Below are 23,974 nucleotides of genomic sequence, written 5' to 3' on the forward strand. Positions count from 1 at the left end.
CAAAGACTTGTATTATGTATTCCTGTCTGGAATGCTAAATAATCAACCACATAAAGCACTTGCATGAAGAAAACTTTCACTAAGGATTTGGAATTATTGGCCTTTTCTCTATATGATCACATTAAGTATGCAGCAGAGTTGGCTTTTTAGTCTAGAAGTGGTATACAGCTTTCATATTTTCAAATAGCTGCATACCACTTATATTAATATTAGCTTTGTTTTCTGTGATCCTTCAGGCAGAGGTAGGTTTTGATTCAAGTGAAAAAAACAGTCTCAAGATTGGTGGGACTGACTATAAATTTTGACTTCGATATTGTAAATATGTTTATCATGTTATAATAGTATTTGATAGTATGTGTAAAATCACAAATACCTAACTCAATGCTTGCAAATGTTTTGAGAAGTTGTATTGTGGTTTATGTTTGCAACAAGTACTGCTTTTCTTGTATATTTTCATGATTGAGATAAAGAAGAAGGTTTTGCTTTAAAACCTTCAGACAAGCAGTGCTGGATTTTGAAATGGAACTTTGTACTGGAGCTGCGCAGTACAGCAAATGTATTTTATTACCTACTGTAGAAAGTTCTTTTAGAGAAAAAAAAAAAGGAATTTGTTGAAGTCAAGTTTACTACAGAAATTTCCATACACTGTGATGTTTTTTGTGTGCCAGTGTTTTAGAGTGAGAAGTTTCATAGCAAATATGATTTTAACACGTTTATGGATATTTATATTGGTTATAGCTGGATTACAAAATGAGTAGTAAAGTACGGTTTTCAGTGCTTGAAGAGTATTTCAAGAATGCCAGATTTATATCCCATTTTCAAATTTTGCCTATTCTATTTAATTTACTAACAGTGTATAAACCATTTTAGAGTTGTGGCAGTATAGTAGCAACGACCACGAACATAAATGTCATTGTCATATTTGCTAGTTGCAGTAGGAGTTTGACTCTCCTGTAGACTCTGCTAGAAGCTCCTCACAGGATTGTTGTGATGCAGGGGAGCAATAGGCTATTCCAGGAGCTTCCTGCGTGAATCCATTGGGTGTTCCATGCTGCCGTGTTTCTGAGAAGAGGGCATATGGTAAAAGGCATTGCTGAGTCACTGGGATTTTTACATTGACTACACAGAAACGGAGATTTCATCACTTATCCCTTTGTGTACAGCAGAACAGAGTGTCATGGGTATACCAGGAGCAAGGAGATTAAGATAGATGGATGTTAAAATATTGAATCTATAAACATCTGTTAAGCCAAAACACTCTGGAGGAGGTGCAGCAGACAAAGGCCGCTACATCTTGGAGGAACAGCGGTAGCCTGCCTTTACAAACATCTGGTCTAGCTGGTGTTTAAGATTCTACCTTTCATCCTAGTGACCTCTTCCCTTAGAGTAAATCCTTTTTACTCTGTCATTCAGGATTTGTGTGCATGGTAGCGCATACACAAAAAAATCTCCTGTGTCTAAAAAGGAATGAAAGACTTAACCTAAAACTTAGAGATTGGTGAGGAACAACTGGGCAACAAACTTGTTTATTGATTAAGTAAATTCAAGGTATATCTTTTAGACATAAATATTTTTGGGGTAAGGTCTGTTTTTCATATCCTACATAGATTTATATAGAATTTTCTAATACCCTTCAATATGTTGCAAATAAAAGAACAATGCAACAGAATTATTAAAAAAAAAAAAAAAAAACAGGAATCAAAACGACCAACCTAACCACCCTCTAACACCATTGATGTAGTCTGTACAGCTTTTGGAGATAAACAGCTTGGTGCTGATTGCATTTGTGTGTCTGTCTTTGCTTTTTGCAAATTAATGGGTGCTTTTCCTTTGTATACTACTTTGACACATCTCCCTGAAGTCTGATATTGTTTCTGCAGTTAATATTTGTATACATTTGTATTTGAAATATTTTTTTCTACTTCCTCACTTAAGTAAATATTATAAGAAAGTATTGGCACCTGTTCCACCAAACCCCTTTCTTTTTCAGCGTATTCAGAAATGACAGGTTTTGGTAAGTAGCTGCTGCAGTCATGGCATTTTGCTGGCAGCAGTCTTAAATTGCCTAAAAACTTCTGCAAGTAGCTGGCTGTCTTGGGCAGATAGAGGGGCATCTCTAATTTTAATCAGAGATATTGATCTAGCTATGATTTTTTTCTTTTCTTTTTATGAATAATTTATTATAGAAACACTGAATCATGAAATTCTGCATGTAGAAATATTGGCAATACTAGACAAATTAACCTAAATCATATACCTTTATATACCACCTTTTTCTGTACTGCTATTGGTTTTGTTTGTTAAAGTAGTCTTCATTTTGTGTTGTAACCATACTGTATTAATTGTGAGAATAATATAACAGGTTACGGAACTGCCAAATACTAAACACACTAACAGTATTTATCTCTTTGTCAGTAAAAACAGCAGACTTGGAAGGGAACAGAAAGAGTAACCCTTCTACTAAGAACAGTACTTATCTCAGATATATATGGGAGCACATAAACACATGAACGTAAAATGTTTTTTCATTTTGTGTTGTTTTGTTTTTAATAAAGGCAAACGGCATAAAATCTAATTTTCAGTTAAACAATACAACATTTGGAAAAAGAGCACTATCTTTAACCTTCTGTCACACATTTTTGGTGTGTGTGTAGAAGCATATAATCAGCCACACATTTAGTCATTTTAAGCTGTAATATCTTTCCCAGTTTCTTATCAGGATTCTTCACAAAGGAAGTTTTTTTTCCCCTTTGAGAGATTTCAATACCATTTTGTATAATTGTTCCTTATGTTAAACTACCATATTACAATCTTCTTTGGAATAATAAGATAGTACTGTTGATACCCTCTTAAGGAACAGGGAGTTGTTAGGCCATCAGTGGGCCTAACATTTGGGTTGACTACAGATTTGTGAAAGTTAAGCACTAACATGAAGATTAGTTCAGTTCCCCTTTTCATAAAATAACATTCAATATTATCTAAATTAAAACAAATATTTTATTTAAGAGATTACCTCTATAAAGAGTACCATGAAATATATTGTTACAAAGATTAAATAAGTCTTGTCAGTTGTCAATCAAGTGCAACAAGACTGAGAGTTAGTTTGCATGTTATTTATTTGAACTAAATCCCTAACAAGCCTCGTCTGCTAATTGGACTTAGCATTTATGTTGCTAAATGAGAAGCATTTTGGCTGCAGTATAGGGTGGTAAGACCTACCCAGTGGAATAAACAACTAACATCTGTTATCCTGTCCTGCTCCAGCTTGGCTTTTACCACTTAAGTACCTCAGCCCTAGAGTCAAGGTTATGGAATATGTGGTTCTCTGGCTATGGTGCGTATATGTGAAAGGGAAGAAATAGCACAACATGAGTAAAGACCAGCCAACCAGAAGATATTTAGTGCAGCTGGTCCACTTTGCTTTAACCTCTACAAGCCCTACAAATATCAAAACAAAAGCCAAGAGAAGAGTGTATGTTTTATAGCAGTTGTCAACACAGCAATTCAAGTGAGCTTACAGTGGTCACCATTAAAACAGTTTTGACATTTAACCACCTTTAATACAGCTTGGTGCCTGAGATACCTTGGTATTTCTTCATTGGTATAGAAATAATGCTAGAATTCCAGAGAAATTCTGGGTAAACAGGTTTTAATAGTAACTTCTATTGCTAATAGTAATTAATAATTACCATTATTTACTATTGTAAGTGGTAATTTTTGCCTGTCATGGTACAAATTGCAACAGTGAAACTTGAATCAGCTTGCCTTGAAAAAATATCTTGTTTTTAATGTTACTTTAATTCTCTTTCTTGCCAGATTTGATCTTTGCATGGACCAGAGATTCCAGCCAGCAGCATTGTACTCAGCATTATGTACCATAATTATAGATAATATATACTGTTTCATTCATCTTGAATTATAAACCACAGAAGCATCTGATATAATGAAGCAGAAGTATTTTTAGGATGCAATTGTGATTGTTGCTTCTGTTTGTAAAACAGGTGTTGACCTCTAACCTGGCCAAGTGGCAACAGGAGAAGGAAGACTTACAAGGAAAATTGAAGTTGAGAGAACATCTGTCTCAAACTGCTGGCAAGAGTGAAGCCACACCAGCTCCTTCAAAGAACATTGATTTAGAGATGAAACAGCTGCAGTGCAAACTAAAGGTGACAGAACAGATTATCTGGTGCTGAGAATAATTCACATGAACAGTATTTCATAACTGGGTCAAGCATATATATATATTTATATACATATCTTCACACTCACATATGCATATCATTAATATATGTTAGCCAATGATTAGGAGCTTAGGTTTTAGATAATCTTTGATGTTAAACAGAAATGTAGTCATAATCAGAAGAATTAAAACTTTTTTTTGCAGATCAGATAGGCCAAAAAGGGAGTTTATTGAGTTTTCACATAATAATTAAATGCATCTTGTTGAAAAGTGCTGTGGAATGGCTTTAATGAGCATTGTGGTGATTACTCTGCTTCTTTTAAGAAGGAGATAAGCAAACAGCTATCTGTGAAAGAAGAGGATAGAATTTTGGCACATTGTACAGCTCATGTAACAGTGTTATGTTACTTACATGTCACTACTATTATTGATTTTAAAGAGAGATCATTCTTCATATTAGTGTTTTTGTAGATTAGCTGGTAGGAAAATACTGACTTGTTGATTATTTCATTCTTCAGTCTCTGGTTAATACTGTATGTGAATGGTGTAGATTCTAGGTTGTGTTGATGTATCTGAGAGCTTTCTCAAGGGGTGGCTTGCCTGGAACATGTTAGTTCTTTCTTCCTCTCTTCTCACTGAATGAAATATATGTGCAGCAGAGTGTCTTCGGGTGTGTTTTTTTTCCTTCATTTTGTTTTTCATATTTGAGTAAAGATATACAGTCAAAATAGTACAGCTTCCTGCTGCTAGAAGAAAATGCACGCTAGCAAGCTGTCTGCCAAAGGGCCTGCTTGAAGGCCATATTACGCGCCTGTCTCTAAGTACTGGATTCGTTGTGCTAGCTCATGTCGGGTGAGAGAGAGAGAGAGTAGTGTTCAGACATCTTAACTATTGATGGTAATGATGATTATATAGATCTTGGCCATAGGACATTGAATGCATAAATTCTAAGTTCAGGAATTAGTAACAGTAGGTCACATCGATGAAGAGATTCAGGCAGCAGAAAGTAGCCTTGGGAAGGCACATAGTTTTATTTCCTTGATTTATGAGAAAGAGATCTTAAAACCATACAGGTTGACTTTTTCAGTGTTGATTTCACGTTTGGTTTTGCCTCGTCTGCTTCTGATGCTGCTAAGTGCTAATATCTGTTAATAAGTTTAGTTCTTTTTATGAGTGACATCCAAAAATCCAGTAGTCATTTGCTTTATGAAAATAAGAAAAATAAAAATGAGGATTTTTTGGTAAAATATAAGTAACGTTCATGCTAGAAATCTACTGTTTGTCCACTACATATGAATTGCAAAATACTTTACTGAAAAATGAAAGTTTTTTTTTTTGTGTTTCCTTAGCTGAGGAAGCATTTAACAAGAAGTATTTAACATCACATATGAATCTGATGTCAAAAATACTAATATGACTTTCAATTCCTTCTTAAAGAAGTCTTACATTTTCAGTGTTAGAAAATGGAATATTAATGATCTAGGCAAAACCACATTTAAAGTAAACATAATATGTGACTCCAAATCCAGGTTAGTAGAATGACATAACTGGTGGATAAATTGGATGAGTGTTTTGACTGTGAAGGCCTGAAAAGCTACTTATATCAAGTCACTGTTAGTTTTACTTTGACCTGATAATTTTTCAAAAATGTAAGCCCTGTAAGTCATTTTTAGCAGAATAAATTCACAAAAGTTGTCAACTGTTGTTTGAGGTTATAGAAAGTTACTCTTCTGAATGCCTGAAGATACAAGCTGCAAAACCTTTCTTTACAGCTCAAAATCTCAAAGTACCTGGTTTTGTTCATTCTTTCTCTGAGCTAACTTTGCAATGTTTATTTGTGTTGTATGTAATGATTCTTTGTAACTTTGCCAGTAGGTAGAAGTGTGTTAGGTGTGGATGATGAGTTTGGAAGGAAAATACTGTAAGCATATGTCTTTACCTCTGAGCCTCTACAGAGGCCCACCTAAGTATCTGAGTTCATATCTGGTGTATAAACCATGTAACTGGGTGCTTTGCTTCATACTAATGAAGTTCAGCCTCAGCAAACAGGTCTCAGGAAACTCAGGAATATTCTGTTATCATACATCATTTTAACAATTTTCTGTTAATACCTCATATTATAATAATAGCAAATAGACTAGACAAGTTATTAAGAACAATATTTTACATCTAACTATGCACACAAGAATATATACTCCCCTTGAGGTCCACAGAGTTATGTACAATACTCCCATTAATGTTAATAGGTGTTACAAGTCTGCACTGAGCAGAGAAATTCTCCTGAAGAATCTTTGTTTACAGCATGTCTGATCTGTTCAATTATTGTTTATACATAATGAATAAAATGCTTTAGCACATTGGCTGAACCTGCAAAAAGACATGCATATATGTTGTGCATACTCTTCATGCATATGCATATTTTTTCAACACCTTTTGGAGTTTTGAAATCTCTACATGCAATAAATTTGAGCTGCCATTTTCAGCAATGGCATTCAAAGCATATGCTCATATTGCTAAGATGGCTACTCTAGGTAAATTTTATATTTTTATTTCTGTAGAGTGATTAAATAGTTCTTAACTAAATCTTGGGTATATTATACGTGTGTTTGCATGGAGGAGTTGAGGATTATTATTATTTTTTTAACTTCTTACTATATACAACAACAAAAGGTAACAATACAAAGGTATAATTCCCCATAGCTGGCATTACGTGTGCCTGAACATTAATATCATACTTTTTGTTGCAGAAATACAGGATTTGTGTTAGTATGGCTGAATGGAAATGTTTTGTCTTCTGCTTTGATTTTTAAGGGACACAAAACCAACAGTTCCTGCAGTGGGTTTTCTTGTATATTCAAATGAACAAGATGAAAGGGATTATTGGAAAACATACTCTTGTGCTCCAGAACCATTTAAGCATATTTTCAAGCATAATTTCAAATAAAGACCTGATTTTACTTCTCTTCTTTCCTGTTACCTTTTTAGCTAACTGTACTATGCAAGAGAAAATTTGGTCCTGATACTGCTTTGAGCTTGCAGGTGTCCTGGGGAACATCTATTAATCATATATTTTCATACCAGTGGAAGGGTACTGATTTTGAGCATATTTTCTAATGGAAATATTTTTGCTTCAGTGTTGCTGAAAAATAAAAATTCTTCCTTTGCACAATGTAGCAGATTCCAGTTAACATTTAAGAAAATTCATATAATAGGGGGAAGTTTACAGATCCCATTATTTCAAACAAATTTACTGTTGGCTGAGATAATATTCAATATGATTTGTTTATATTCTCCAATATAGAATTCGAATAATGAAATCACTAAGCAATCAACCACCATTAAGTCTTTGAAAAATGAAGTCCAGCAAAAAGAAGAACAGATTCGGGAACTTCAAGTGAAGTATGTTTACCTTTCTCTCCGTTGTGTTTGGTGCCACCCGGTGGCAGCTGTATAATCGGTACTATATCACTATTAGATGTGTAAGAGAATGTTAGATTTCTGTTTTCATTATAATCTTGCAGACTCTTACCATTCAGGTTCGGTTTTTTGTTTGCTTGTTTGTTTTAAAAATTAGAGAAGTACATGCTAAAATTGCATGTTTAAACTGTTATGTTCAGCTACAATAGCTAGATACAATATCTGTGTTATAATAAGTATACCTTAAATTGGAACTCACACCATAAAGTGGACTTTTTTTTTTTTAGTCCTTGATGTAAGTCTAAATGAATTCCTCAGCACTTTAAACGCCATGTTTCACATACAGTAATTCTTTGCCTAGGGGCTAAGAGACATGTCAAGGTTAAGATGCTTAAACAAGATTAACTATCCAGTTTTACATTCATAACAGTTAAAAAGGACAGTTGTATTTGTTTTTATTTGAATTGATTAAGGCTTATCACTCGTTTGAAATTCACATGTATTGGTTTAAAGTATGTAACTGAGATTTTTATTCTGCCTACTTACTTTAATTGATGTAATACAGTTCATCAATTATAGTACAATAAAAACATAACCTATTAGTTTATCTGTGAATTTCTTGCCTGTCCCAGAGTTTAAATCCTCTAACAACTGTATTTTTTTTATTTGTAGGAAAAAGGCTGTTTACTTATCTGAAAATTTGTTCATTTCAGAAACAGAGAACTTTTAAAATGGTTAAATTGTGTATATGGTATATTTTTGGTTTAAAATAAAACTGAAATCTTCTACCATGGTGTTTAAACTGAACTTTATAAAATAGAGTTACCAGTTATCATGCTTCCTTGATAAAATAAATAACTGCTTTTTCATAAACATTAAGATTTAATCAACAAAACCAAAATAATGTAGATGTGAAATAGGTGGAAGAAATGTTAAGATGCATTAGTTTCCTGATTTTTTAATATGACACTGGCATGATATCAAACAATATTTTTTTCCTGAATATATTATCATTTTGCTTTCATAAAAAGAAATCCAGATGTCTGTAATTCAGGTGTTAGGTATTGCTTATGTTTATATTTAATGTGTATCATAACCATGGAGGCATTGATTAACACGTAATTTTCTTATTAAATGGAGATTTTCTTGTAGTACATGAAAGTCTCTTTAGTTCAGAAGTTTGTGAAGAGTTTTATTTCTTGTTTTTTTCAGATTTTAAGAATTGTCTTATCTGGCATTATAATACAGTGGTAGTGTTTCTTCATGTATCTGTGCCTTACTGAGTTGGATGAAAGAATTCTTCCCTTCACTTTCTTTTAAAAAGAATTTTGAACAAAATGATGTTTGAAAGATATGTACTTCAGACATCAAAGAAGTGTAATTAATTAAACTGTCTTTTTTTGATAATAGTTAGGAAGTATCATATGAGTTCAGATAATGCAAGTTAGAACATAAACCAAAGCAAAAAAGCAAATCACAAATAAATTGAATATTTAGAAATAGGTCTCTTTAACAGGAAACAATGTCATTCTTTTAGTTTAAGAATAAGCTAAGTTTCAAGATTTTAATAAACTTGTATTTAAAAAACATTCAAAAGCTACAGAATGGTAGTTTCTCTACTGCATTTATACGCCTTAGTTGTTTAAAAAAATGTGTATTAGCAATATTTTCTAACAGTGACATGCAGTGTAACTTCTTCCCTTTTAGGATTTCTCGATTGGAGAGGGACCTTAATATGAAAAGACATTTGATAGAAGACTTACGGTCTCGTCTAAAAGCATATCAAGAAAATGAGAAAGCTTGTACTGAAACATTAGATAGCCTTGAGAGAAAGGTACTTCTTTTTTGCTAGCTGTAGTTTCATGAAAACCAAAAGCTGGTGTATTTGCATAAATTATTTCAATGCACTATACATACTAAATTAATATATTGCTTTAAGAAAACAAGGTACAGTTAATTTAACTGTGTAACTCTCCCCACTGTAATTTGTATGAAATCACTATATGGTGATAGTTTGGATGTATTCAGCATAATTTAATGTACATGTATGTTCACTAGAGGTATAATTAAAATTTGAAGAATTCAGAACACTGAATTGCAGAGACATGCTCTAAGTAGAGAGATTTAGTTGTAGTGATATTTAGTTTTATGGAGTCTAAGTTCATAAAGTACAGCAGACCTGAAACAAGGATGATTTTACTTGACATATGCTAATGAAGTGCATGCACAACTCCTGGCTATAGTATTTAAATGGTTTAATGTGTTAATCTGTTTTGGACTGCAATATTATGAATGAGTCACACTTCTTTGGTTTTAACGCTTAATGTAATTCTATTCATATAAGTAGAATTTCATTTCTATAGCAAATTATTTCTCCTGCAAAAATCTGGGACAATTTCATGGAAGCCAGAAGAATTAGTTTATGTCTTGGCATCTTTCTATATTATCCAACCAATGTATTGCACTTCCACCTTTAATTCCTGAAAATCATGACATTCTTGATCATGACATTTTGTTATGTGTGAGGTTATGCAGCATGTGACCCTGAAATAGAAATAAACAATTTACCAGCTTGCTTTTGTTATCCTAGAATGCAGGTGCTTGCTTTATACTACAGGCACTACCTCTGCTTGAAGTCATTAAGCACTTTCAGCTCTAGAGAGAGCTACTCTCTTACCCTCCACGCCAAAGCCAGGTTGTTATTAAGAAAACCTCAGCCAGAGAGTGAAAGCATAAGTAAGCAAGGGAGATGTATGAAACGAGAGAAGTACCTGGTTTTGCTTTTGAAGACAAGATTTAGAATGGAATGATGTACTTTAATCCTGTTCTTTGAGTATATTAACTGCTGCATTTTTTAGATTCCAGATAATCAAATTCCATACATTACTTTGATTATTCTATATGGAAAATCAACTTCATAAATTTCACATTAACTTCAGCAGCAGATTAAAGAAATTCCCTGTTACTCAATACTGTCTGGACAACTTTCTGATTAGTATTGTTAAGAACTGAAGAACTGAGTTCTTCACTGGAGAACTGAATGATTTTCTAGGAGTGCTAGTCTATTTCATTTCATCCAGAATCAAGGTTCGCACTGTATGGAAAAATATAATAATAATTATTATAATATGTTGTAGAGACTGTTGGCTTGTAGACAGTCACCAGTTTCTCAGCTAGGTTTTAATTAATATATTTTGCTTCTGAAAGATACAAGAAATCAGTAGAAGCTATTCACATTTGGATTCATAGTGACGGTAAAATATATCTAAACTTAACAGTGCTGCAAATGAAGAGATTTTCTGTACATTTCATACAAGTCAAGGCTTTATGTTACAGGAAAGTGCATGGAAACTGATCTCTACCTGATCAGCAGTAGACTTTGTAATTTCAGAAAAAGGTACTTTTATCAAGTAATTTATATAATACAGAGAGGTATATTATGCAGTATGTATAGGCTTGTTTTAGATTTAGTTTTTATTTTTAAATTTTATTTCTATTTATTTTTATTTATTTCTGTTTATTTTTATTTTTTATTTCTATTAATCAAGTTGCTCTTTGCTTTTGTTTCAGCTAAAGTCACTGAACGAAGACTGTTCAAACAAGAAGGCTTCCATTGACTCACTGAAACAAAGGCTTAATGTAGCTACAAAAGAGAAGTCTCATTATGAGCAGATGTATCACAAGACTAAAGATGAGTTGGAGAAAAAGGTATAATAGCTTTGTGATGAGTTTACTGTGAAACCTTTTCATATCTTTCTTTCAAATGAAAAGTTGCAAGGTCATTGGCTTAGCCTTTTTAAATACATAAAGGTAAAAAAGAACAGAAGAACACTAATGTATGTCACTGATTTCATTCACTCACCTCACTGAAATGTATACACTGAAATATGGATGTAATGACAGCAAATGAAATTACTTTTTTCTTGTGAAATCACATTTTAAGTGTTTTGTGATACTTACCATTTTGTGGGACGTTTCTTTGTAAGCTGGCATATCTGCCTATCAGCTTTTATTGTGTCACTCCTGTTTCTCTCGATGTATTTCAGGATGTCAAGCTTTCCAATCTAGAGAGCAAAATGACTGAGACTGAACGTGCCATGACTGAACTTGAGACTGCTGCATCTCAACAACTACATGGTTTGGCTAAACGGAGTGGTCAGGCTTTGGAAACAATTCAGAAGAAGCTGCTGCTCGCCAATGACAGAGTAGAAGAGTTCATGACATTTGTGAAGGTTTGAATTTGGATTTTCTTTTGAGTGTTCACCTAAAAAAGTGTAGTCCTGGGTGAAAGTAAAAAGGCAAAAGACCAAGTGGGGCTAATCTTTGCTGCATTCACTGATCTGGGACAGTCTTTGAAGGTCATGTACTGGCTGTGTGTTAGCTCTGAACTGGTCCGAATGGCTCTAGGTCTGTTGCCTAGATTTCTCTAGAATTCCATCATTCATATTGGTCACCTTTTTGTACATCGCTGCCAGCATGCTTATGTCCAAGAAAAAAAATGCATAATTGTGTAGTAAATTACTCTGGAAAAAAAAAAATTCCAGCACTTCAGAGAATACAACTCATATCTGTTGATTAGTGTGAATTACCTCATTTCCCACAAGCACGTGTTTTTGAAACTTAACTTTCATGGGGAAAGATTAACTTTCTTCTAATACAGAATGGTTCCTCTAGGAGGAAAAAAATAGTGTTCTTTCCATAGCTACATGGTTATTTCTGGCTAAGTATGGGAAAATCTGAATTAATGTAATGTCTATCTATTTTTTTTATAAAGCATCCTGACAGATGACAGAGCCACAATTCACTCTTCATTCAGGCTGATATGGAATGACTACATTGAATAAAATGCAGTAGCAATTATTGAAAAAGGAGATAAGCAAGTGTTTATACTATAGATACCTTACATACTCCCATAACGAAAAGTTTATCAGAAATTAGAAAATGAGAAAGTAAAAGATCTTCTGTTCTCAAAAGTAGCATTAATGACACAAATCACGTATTAGCAAATATCGTGATGCTTCATTTGTTGTTGAATAATATCGCTGCTTTTCTGTTAACAACCATAAATATTCTTTAGCATTTATATGGTTGTACTGTACACACACACACACACACACACAAAATGCAGTTTCTTTATAAATAATAGTAATATATAGGTACTAAAACTAAATATGTATTTTTTTCTCCTGGATAAAAGAATATGCATGCAAATTTCAAATAACAGTTTTTCTGACTACTGTTACTTTGCAGAAAAATTTTTTGAAAATAACAATGCTCTGTAGAATTCAAACATTGATGAACCTTAGAAGTTCATCGGTTCCTTAGAAGACTGCTTTCTTTAGTTAGGTACGAAATATTTATGGGAAAAAAAGTTCTCTGAAAACAGAATTTTTCACAGTATACCACTGTAAAAAGTATACTTAAAAATCATGGTGTTTCAATTGAATTTTGTAGTATATTGAGTAAATCACCTCAAAATAATTCTTAGGTATTTCATGCAATAGCCTGTAAAGGAAGATCAAGATGTCACAGTAAGTGACTGTGCTTTTTCCTGCACCAGCTCTTCCTTTGAAGTCCAGTTTCCCTCATTTCTACTGTCTCCTTCCAGGTGGCTGTCAGTTTTCCTATGACCTTGATGTCTGGTTCTCCCTCTAGTCTCAGTAATTCAAATAAGTTTTTCCTTATAGAGATCAAATTTAATCAAGTTTAAACTCTCTCTCTTTCTGAACTTGTTCAACATATTTGTATACTCTTTTACCTTTGTCTTCTATTATGTTCATTTTTCAAGCCTGACTTGATTTTTCTGAGTGCAAGTGTAATCTTTTCCTCATTAATCAATTTAAATCAGTTTTTATTTTTTTATTTTTTCCATGTATCTCATGACATTATGTAGTTCTTTTTAACATACAATTAAGTCTTTTCAACATTGTTAATGAATAGGTTCAGCTAATAGAGGAACTTCAGAGAAGAGAGTGTGGCTTGCTCTTTCTATAGCAGTTAGTTATGGAAAAATTCAGATAGAAATCACTGTGGTGTTTTTTTATATCCTGTTTTTAATTTTCACAGAATCACAGAACTGTAGGGGTTCCAGACAGGCCTTGAATATCTCCAGAGAAGGAGACTCCACAACCTCTCTAGGCAGCCTGTTCCAGTGCTCCGTCACCCTCACCATCAAGAAGTTCTTTCGCGTGTTGGTGCGGAACTTCCTGTGCTCTAACTTGCAGCCATTGCCCCTTGTCCTATCCCCACAAACCACTGAGAAGAGGTTGGCTACATCCTTCTGTCCCCCACCACTCAGATATTTATTCACATTGATGAGATCCCCTCTCAGTCTTCTTTTCTCCAGGCTGAACAGACCCAGGTCTCTCAGCCTTTCTTCATAGGGAAGATGCTCCAGGCCCCGGATCATCTTTGTGGCCCTCCGCTGGACTCTTTCCAGAAGATCCCTGTCTTTCTTGTATTTCTTCTTATCATTCTGAAGAAGAAAATGACTCTGATACATGAAGCAGGAATGGCTAATATACATTAGAAAATATAGGCAGGAGATATTTGGGATACCTCATAGCATCTAAGAAAATTAAATGCACCTATGAAGTACGTCTTGAAATGCAACTATTGAGTAGTTATTCTTGAAATCAAACCTGTAGGGATCAATTAGAGGTAAAAACTAAAAAAGTGGATTGTAGGTATGTGATCCAAAAGGAAGGAGAGTCAAGAAGCATTGGCCTTTGCCAAAATAATCATATTATTTTGAGAATTATGAATACTTATAGTACATATAATGCATAGTATGAATTCATATGTAGTGAATAACAGAATATTGAGGGCTCGAACTTCGAAGGAATGAAGGGGCTTCTGTAACAGGACAGTCATTGTTCTTGGAACCTAGTGTGAGTATGCAGCAGGACCATAAGCAGTAATAAACAATGACTACTACCTATATTATGAGAAGAGAGTTAATTCAGCAAAGGACACTGACAGCAGTGTGCCCTTTTTCTTCAAAGGGATTATGAAGTGTCTTAGCAAAATTGAATGTTACTGTAAGTATCCAACAAATTGTCAGAGGTCAGAAAACACATGAACTAACGATGTAGCATCACATCAACTTGATGGACTATAAAAGTTAAGGGTTCCACACACAAGAGGGAAAAAAATATACATCATCAGTCTCCACAAGAGAAAAAGGCGGAAAGTACTAATATTAACAATTAGGTGTGCAACTGAGGTGAAGCTTAAGGCTTTGGTATTATGAAATATTGAACCATATTCTAATGGTAGAGGAGCTTTGTAAATCAACTTTAAACAGAATGATCTGAGTGTGGTGCTTAATTGGTAATTAGAAGGTCACCAGCAAGCTGATAAACATAAGATGAAGATTTCATAAAATTATTTTATTTTTTTTAAATCTCATGTAGGCTAATGTAGGCTATCACAAACAAATTGGATTTGTCTAAGGAATGCAAAGAGAAAATAACAGATTTTCTGTACTAATATGTAAAGAGTCTGAACAAAGAAAGCAAATGGGTAAAACTCAATTTCAAATAGCAGTTACATGTAACAGACAAAAAGAATCATTGTTGGATGATATTACATAATTTTATTGTAAACATTTCCGGTATGCACTTGTCCAGTTACACATAACTGTTCCATTCAAGAAGTATTTTAATATTAGGGAGAATGTGTAAAAGAGATGTCTGTGAGCTGGGAGGGAGAGCAGAGGATAGAGCTGGCATTCTGCATTAAAAGACACTATTACTTGTTTCTAGAGACATTGATAACTCAGAAAGACAGGATCTTGAGTGCATTTGGATCAATATGCTAAGTCAGGAAACCTAGAGGAGAGGTTTCTGGTAGCAGTTAGTTATATACCACTGGATCAAATTAGAGTATTTAATAAGTTACTAGTTAATCACATATTTGTAATGTACAGTAAAGCACTGCATTGCTACAGAGATCACATTTTGGGAGCTTAGGTAGGTAACCAAAACTGCTAGATTGTAAACTCCAGTGATAGCTTCTAAAAATCACAGAAGATACAATTAGAAAGAAAAATGCTGTATCTAATATGTTGTAAGTTATTCCTGAAATCATTTTTGTTGGAGTGTGGTATAGGGATCAGGCGTTAGGCCTTAAATCACATTCAGGGGGAATAAAAAGGGCACCTGAAATAGTAGACATTGCTGATTCAGAGTAGCTCATTCTTCAACGCTGTGATAGGAAGATTTAGGCTAGGAAAAGATATGAAAAAATGTGTACTATAACAGTTTAAGTAATAAAAAAACATAGCTCCACAATTAGAGGATAGCTCCTTATAGATGTCTATTTCAGTTTGATAGGAAAGAGAATACAATATTTAGAAATAAAAAGGCAAAATAAAGGAAGTAGGAAATTGATTATAGGTGATAACCTGAAAATGTGAGTAGCAATAGGGTATATTGGATGGAGATTAGGATAAGATAAGATGAAACTGTATGAAGTTCAACAAGGCCAAGTGCCGGGTCCTGCATCTGGGGTGCAATAACCCCAAGCAGCGCTACAGGCTGGGAGAGGAATGGTTGGAGAGCTGCCAGGCAGAGAAGGACCTGGGCGTGATGGTGGATAGTCAGCTGAATATGAGCCAGCAGTGTGCTCAGGTGGCCAAGAAGGCCAACGGCATCCTGGCTTGTATAAGAAACAGTGTGGCCAGCAGGGCTAGGGAGGTGATCGTCCCCCTGTACTCGGCTCTGGTGAGGCCGCACCTCAAGTCCTGTGTTCAGTTTTAGGCCCCTCGCTACAAGAAGGACATGGAGGTGCTTGAGCGAGTCCAGAGAAGGGCGACGAAGCTGGTGAGGGGCCTGGAGAACAAGTCCTACGAGGAGCAACTGAGGGAGCTGGGTTTGTTCAGCCTGGAGAAGAGGAGGCTCAGGGGCGACCTTATCGCTCTCTATAGGTACCTCAAGGGAGGCTGTAGCGAGGTGGGGGTTGGTCTGTTCTCCTACGTGCCTGGTGACAGGACAAGGGGGAACGGGCTAAAGTTGCACCAGGGGTGTTTTAGGTTGGATATTAGGAAAAACTTCTTTACCAAGAGGGTTGTTAGGCATTGGAATGGGCTGCCCAGGGAAGTGGTGGAGTCGCCATCCCTGGAGGTCTTTAAAAGACATTTAGATGTTGAACTTAGCAATATGGTTTAGTGGAGGACTTGTTAGTGTTAGGTCAGAGATTGGACTCAGTGATCTTGAGGTCTCTTCCAACCTAGACAATTCTGTGATTCTGTAGTGGAGCCTATACATGGAAAGTAGGCAGGCAGGGTTAAAGTGCTTTCAGTAACATTCCATTTCAGCTTTTCTGTGAAATCTGTGTTTAGCAAGGCCAAGAATTTTTCTGCCCCACAGAAGGGTAGGATTTTAAAATATGCTAATAAGAAGGTAGATATTACATGCTGGATATGAACTGTTACTAGACAAAGCAACTCTGTAGTAGTGTAAAGATAGAAATCTTGTATAAATATTTGTGTTGCGTATCTGGAAGGAAGTAGTCTGATGTTATATGAAGATGATGAAACATGCCCAATCTACTCATAACCAGAGGAGTATTTTAAACAATTTCTAGTAAGAAGTAGTACTGTAAACTGAGAATTTCTTGGTCTTACACTGTTATGGGGCTGGTTAAGGAATTTTATTAGTTACTAGTCCTCATTTTCTGTAAGTATTCAAAGTATATGCTCAAAACTGGCACAAGTATTGGAGTAGTTTTAAAATGCTAATATTGAGTCGATATTCAAAAAATAAAGTCAAGACAGATATCTGTAGGCCAGTTAGTCTGACCTAATTTCTGGCTAAAATAATGAAAATCTGATACAAAATTAAATTCTTAAACTATTAAAGTATAGAGGCATAGTTATACTTCTTAGAATGGCTTTATGGAAAATAATTTATGTTGAATAAACCTGATTTCTTTCCTTGAAGAAAGTGCAAGTCAGTTGATAAAGATTACTATTCATTGTACATTATGCAATATCAGTAATATGTAAAATAGATGAAAAATCACCTAAAAGGTTGAATTGCAAAGTAATTCATGATTTTTAGGTGTTCCCAGAGTGCTGTGAAGAACCCAGCTTGACTGGGTGCCCACTGAAAATAGGATAGAGCATGTTTTCATAGTTTGATATGAAACTGTCCAAAATCCTCCCTAATTGTTTTCTTTCATTATAGTGCTTTTTTTTAAAAAAAAAAAATAATAATAATTTATGGTTTGACCATATATTCCTGCCACAGATTCTTCCTGAAACTTAAGACCCAGTAACATTGTCTGTCTTATTCAACTTGTACATCAGGAACACACACACACACACAAACAAACAAAAAAAAATGGTCTGCAGTGGTAACATCTGCATGAGTGTGGAATCTCCGAATTTTCTGAGCTAGATGAAGATGTTTCAAAATTCTGATAAGGCCTATATTCAACTACTGCTATAACAAATAGGTGATGGCGACTGAGTGCTTTAAAGTCAGCATAGTGCATTTCTCACTTCCATAAAGCCTCTGTGATTTGGGAGGTGTGTGCTCTCCATAGAGAATACCCCTGAAGCACAGTTCACATCTGGTCTGTTCTGGCATTGTTCTTGATAGGTCTCCCATATAACCATCTGATAAAATTGACTGCCAAAATCAAGACCCGTGGCAGTTTATTTGGCAAGCTTAGTGGATTTACTTGGGGATCTAACTCTGATTCTCCTAAGACATCTGCCCTCATTTCTGCTACTCAGAGCAGGCCTTAAGCTAGTTGCATTTTCCCCTTGCTCTGTTGGTTGATACATAGCCACATGCAGCCGTATACATCAGAGGCCTCCTTCCACTTCTGCTTGGCTGAGTGATGATCTGACAGTCCTTTGCCATTCAGTCAACTTACCCTAAATCCTAATATATGTCAGTCTTTCATACCTTTCTGCAGTTTATCTTTATTCTGGCATTTTTTTTTTATTTTTTTTTTATTTTCCCCATGGCATATTTTCTCACCGCTACCTTTGGCTGTAGTTTAATATGCAGTTTAAGATAAGTTAACACTACTGTTAAAATGCTCCCACTTCTTTTAAAAGTTCCACCTCTGAGTGACTCTTACTGTTCATTTCTGTCCTAATGAAACTTCCACAAGATTTCATAAACATCACGCCAAGTTAACAGTGACATATCTCAGGAAAATGCACCTATTTAAGTTAAACTTTTGAAAATGCAGGGCCCCAGTTTTAGTGCACCACCAAGGGGTCAGAGCAAAGATGTAGGATAGAGGTGTTGGGGCTGCCTTTTTTAGTGGCAGTTCTGATTGAAAATGTCATATGAAGCTAGTTTTCGTGTTACAAAGGACCTAATTAATGACTCATCCTTTTCTTGTTAAAAAAATCCTGCTATTTGAAAAATTTCTAATATTTATCATTGTCATTTTCTCTTGAACTGTTCTGTTTTGGGAATGATAGAACATTGCCATAAAGCATATTCTTGGAATGGCCATGTGCAGATGGTATCCTATTTGTTCTTTATCTCAAGAAGAGAGAAAAAGAGAAACTAAATAGAATTAGAGATGATTTGTTTTGGAAGGTTCAAATATTTGGAAAATATTTTATGGCTTTTGATCAGTTCCTTTCCAACAAGAGAGCAATAGAAGTACTGCTACTGACTTCATGTCAAACTACAGTCAGTTCTTTTGATAGAAGAAAGTCCTTGCAATGCACTCTCAGAATTTTCTAGTTATAGTGAGACACTAAGAAATGTTCTACATAGGACATTTCCATTGGTGAATCACAGAATCACAGAATCACAGAATTTCTAGGTTGGAAGAGACCTCAAGGTCATCGAGTCCAACCTCCAACCTAACGCTAACAGTCCTCCACTAAACCATATCCCTAAGCTCTACATCTAAACGTCTTTTGAAGACTTCCAGGGATGGTGACTCCACCACTTCCCTGGGCAGCCTGTTCCAATGTCTAACAACCCTTTCAGTGAAGAAATTCTTCCGAATATATTGCCAGAATCTGTGGATTTAATTTTAGCAGTAATGCTACTCTAACCTTCTGCGCCCAAGGTGTGCAGACCATCTTTTTAATATGGGTACCTAGATCAGACACAGATGCCATTTGAGTGATGTGCTTTTACTCAGCTGAGCAGCTGAGTTCAACCACAACTGTTCTCTGACTCTCCCACCTCAAAGGGAAAGGGGGAGAAAATAGGACGATAACGGCTCAAGGGTTGAGAAAAGGACAGGGAAATTGTTCACCAATTATCGTCATGGGCAAAACAAACTCAGCATAAGAGGATTAATATAATTTATTGCCTATCACTAGTAGACTAGCACAGTGAGAAACTAAAAGCAAATTAAAAACACCTTCTCCCCAGCCACCTACTTCTACCTCCTCCCACCAAGGGGTGCAGGGGAGTGGGGAATGGGGGCTGCGGTCAGTCTGTAGCACTTCATCTCCATCACTCCTTCACGGTCACTCTGCCCCTGCTCTATGTGGGGTCCCTCCCACGAGATGCCGTCCTTCCCGAACTGAGCCTTCAGGGGCTGCCCACAGGCAGCATTTCTTCAAGCACTGCTCCCACATGGGGTAGCTCCATACCATGGGGTCCATCCATCCCCCAGGAGCAAACTGCTCCAGCATGGGTCCCCCATGGGCAGCAGCTTCCCCCAGGCCCCCTGCTCCTGCGGGGGCTCTCCATGGGCTGCAGCCTCCTCCAGGCCACATCCACCTGCTCCACCGGGGGCTCCTCCACCCATGGGGGGGCTGGAGCGTGGAGATCTGCTCCATGTGGGACCCATGGGCTGCAGGGGGACAGCCTGCTCCACCAGGGCCTCTCCACAGCCCGCAGGGGAACTGCTGCTGCCTGCCTGGAGCACCTCCTGCCCTCCTGCTGCACTGACCTGGGGGTCTGCAGGGCTTGTTCTCCTCTCTCCCAGCTGCTGTTGAGCAGCAGTTTATTTTTCCTTTTCTTATGTCTGCTCTCCTAGAGGCCCAGCCAGCATCACTCTGTGGCTCAGCTCTGACCATCAGCAGGTCCCTTTTGTAGCTGTCTGGAGCTGGCTCTCATCTGATATGGGGCAGCTGCTGGGCTCTGCCCACAAAGGCCACCCCTGTAGCCCTCCTTGCCACCTAACCCTTGCCATGTAAACCCAATACAAATGATTATTTATTTCTTCATTTAAACATGCTAAGCATAATAGGTAATTATAAAATCTTATACTTGGAAATTATAAAAAGAAAAAGGAACTAAATTTTCATTAATATAGAACTGCACTTTGTTGTGCAGATGAAAACAGGTTTATTTTGGAAAGTACACAATTGTAGATAAAACATGCCAATTTAGAAGTGTTGTCTGACCAAAGATTTCTTCAGTGGGTCACTGGGACATTTTGCAAATGACAGAAGATAGTATCACTTTCATAAATCAACACTGTCAGTTTTGCTTTGAAAGTGGACACCTTTCACATGACTTTAAGTTGCTAGAAAATATTCCGCACTGGGAACCTTTAGAAGTGAAAAAGTAAATATATTTCATTTATTACATTCCAAACTGTCAACACTTTACCTAGAAAAGTATACCCAGGGTGATTATTTTGTTTTGTATGGAGCAGACGATGAGTCTGCCAATCTATGTCCAGTCAGAATCAGCATAATATATGGTTACAGGGAGGTGTTCTAGTCTGATGAGTACTAGTCTTCTTATCTGCAAAATACATAGCTTTAGAAGAAGGCATCTTGACATGAAAAGCAAATTTGTGTAGCTGAAAAATCATACCATTTAAAAAATCAGGCACTCACTGCTTCTTTTTCTCTGTGTATGCCGCTTTAGGAAACAAGGAGAACCACAACTTTTATTATGAAATACCAACCTTTCTTGGTTCTGTGCAGAAATTGGTGATAAATTAAGCTAATCTCCATCAGGATTACTCTGCGTCTGGGATTTAGGCAAATTGAATCAGAGGCCTGAATAGTGACAGTGAATATCTATTAGACTGTAAACAGAATAATAGGCCCTGTGAATTTTAATGAATGAAGTGAATGGCTGAATTCTTATAGTTTACAGAAGGCATATGGTAAGTGATGCATACAGTATGCCAGGAACAGAGTATAATGTAGATGTCTTAATAGATAAAATCTTGATTACTAAAAATGAAGAATAAATGGAAGGATTTTGGAAAGCTTTTCCTTATTCTTCTTTTCTTTTTAGCTTTAGAAGGATAGCATTTCACTTTGCTTTTTTATGACTGTGGTAGGTAAAGATGATAACAGATATGGCTTAAAATATTTTGCACGGTAGTTTTTTATATCCCTTTCTGTATTAACAGCTTGGAGGAATTGATTAAGTGATCCAACCAATTTAACTATACATGTATGTCTCGTGCAAAGTTTGGGTGCATGTCTGACTCACATGGATAGTTTTCTTGATAGTCCTGTTTTCATTTTTGTTATGGTGACTGGGAAGCATCCTCACAGACCCCGCTAATGACGGTGGCTAATCATGGCTAATTAGCAGCCATGACCCCGCTAATACTAGTCACTGTGCAAACAGTTCCAACATACTAAATCTGAACAGGGAACTATTTTCACCAACTTGCAAATAACTTCCTACTCTGCCTCAGGGAAAAAAAGAAAAAAACATGTTTTAAGTTTATTTCAAAGAATGAGGCTCCAACAGGCTCTACTGGGAACTACTTGGAGACCTCTGCATTGTAGAGGTCCTGAAGAAAAGGATGCTCAGGGGCGACCTTATCGCTCTCCACAGGTACCTTAAAGGAGGCTGTACGAGGTGGGGGTTGGTCTGTTCTCCCACGTGCCTGGTGACAGGATGAGGGGGAATGGGCTTAAGTTGCACCAGGGGAGTTTTAGGTTGGATGTTAGGAAGAGCTTCTTTACCAAAAGGGTTGTTAGACATTGGAACAGGCTGCCCAGGGAAGTGGTGGAGTCACCATCCCTGGAAGTTTTTAAAAGACGTTTAGATGTAGAGCTTAGGGATATGGTTTATTGGGGACTGTTAGTGTTAGGTCAGAGGTTGGACTCGATGATCTTGAGGTCTCTTCCAACCTAGAAATTCTGTGATTCTGTGATTCTGTACTCCCTAGAAGGATATAGATACACCTGTAACTCCTTTAAACGTGTTGTGGATATGGAAATGATAAACACTTCACTCATAAGAGAGAAACAGCATTTTTTTTATATATATTGTAGTTATTTAGCAAAGCTTAAACATAAATTAGATAGTGAGTCACCGCAATCCAGGATGGAGATGTACACTTGTATATCTGCTGCGTAGAGGACAGGGTCAGAGGAACTGTCAGGAGATCCTCCTCTTGAGTCACAAGATTCAGAATGGACATCCTTGCATGCTAAACTCCTTCTCGGAGAGCAGCCCAGGTACAGCTGGATCCAAACGTAGTTCCAAACTTGGTGAATAGTTTATGTCTAAAGGTCGAGGAGATCCTCCCATTGAGTCATGAGGTACAGAGTGGACCCCCATGCTTTCTTAACTCATTGAACGGAAGAAGTAAGGAGGCTAGCTGTGGCTGAATCCTCTCCTAGTCCCTGACTTGGTCAATGGTTTATGTCTAAAGGATTATATGTGCACAATCAACCTAAGATACAATCTTAGCCAAGCTTACAAAGTTTAGCAATCTATTAATCACTCACGAAGGATCTGTTGTGGCAAGGAATCTCTTGCAAGGAGTAAAGGATCTCTGCAGCAGGTATAACCTTGAGAGGCATCCCTACTCTAGAGGTGATCTGTCCTGCAGCCTGCTGCCTGCCATACAGGAGAGCTCAACAGGCTTTTGGCCTGCTCACTGTCTATGGAGTAAGATGATTGACTCATAGTTATGTTTGCATACTGACTGCAGATGTTAGTGTCTTCCAAATCTGGCTCAAGTCCAACATTGACCAGCACTGTGGTCAGGTGAGCATGTTGCTCAGCCTGCGCCTTAGCTATTGTTTGTTATCTGTCTCTCCTGAATCCACACTGAGCTGGTTACAGCCATCACAATCAGATGCATCTGTCACAATCACTGCTGGTGGTTATCGCTTGAACAGGGTTTCATGTGAAAAACCAGGCTGGGCAAGCAAAAGGAGTACACTGTCACAAAATGACTTGGAGAGACTGCTTTCTGAAGTCCAGTATATCAGCTCTGTACATAATTCAGAGGTACTGAAAGGAGCCTAATTTAAAGATAGTGTTGATTTCAGTGTCTGAAAGACAGAAACAGTGATTCTGACTGTAAAATGTCATAACTGGAAGATGTGGGGAATAGATGCAAGGCTCTGAGCTTAAACTGATAGGAACTCTTATTAGGAAAATAACAAGGAAAACAGCAACACTTGAAATAGAGGAGAAAGATCTCCATCAATTATTTATTTAA

At 36.5% G+C, this 23,974-nt stretch overlaps 1 protein-coding gene across 1 annotated transcript in view; it reads left to right on the forward strand.

The window, feature by feature from the left end:
* The window catches only part of CNTLN (centlein), a gene marked incomplete at its 5' end in the record, with an annotated part of 202,072 nt that overhangs the window by 159,857 nt on the left and 18,241 nt on the right, over positions 1-23,974 (forward strand). Inside the window, 5 exons of the mRNA XM_084304658.1 lie at positions 4,002-4,166; positions 7,482-7,579; positions 9,305-9,431; positions 11,168-11,305; positions 11,644-11,829. Coding sequence (XP_084160784.1) covers positions 4,002-4,166; positions 7,482-7,579; positions 9,305-9,431; positions 11,168-11,305; positions 11,644-11,829 — 714 coding nt within the window. The remainder of the gene's footprint in view (positions 1-4,001; positions 4,167-7,481; positions 7,580-9,304; positions 9,432-11,167; positions 11,306-11,643; positions 11,830-23,974) is intronic.

Source organism: Netta rufina (genome assembly GCF_964035555.1).
Source record: "Netta rufina genome assembly, chromosome: Z".
Classification (NCBI taxonomy): Eukaryota; Metazoa; Chordata; class Aves; order Anseriformes; family Anatidae; genus Netta; species Netta rufina.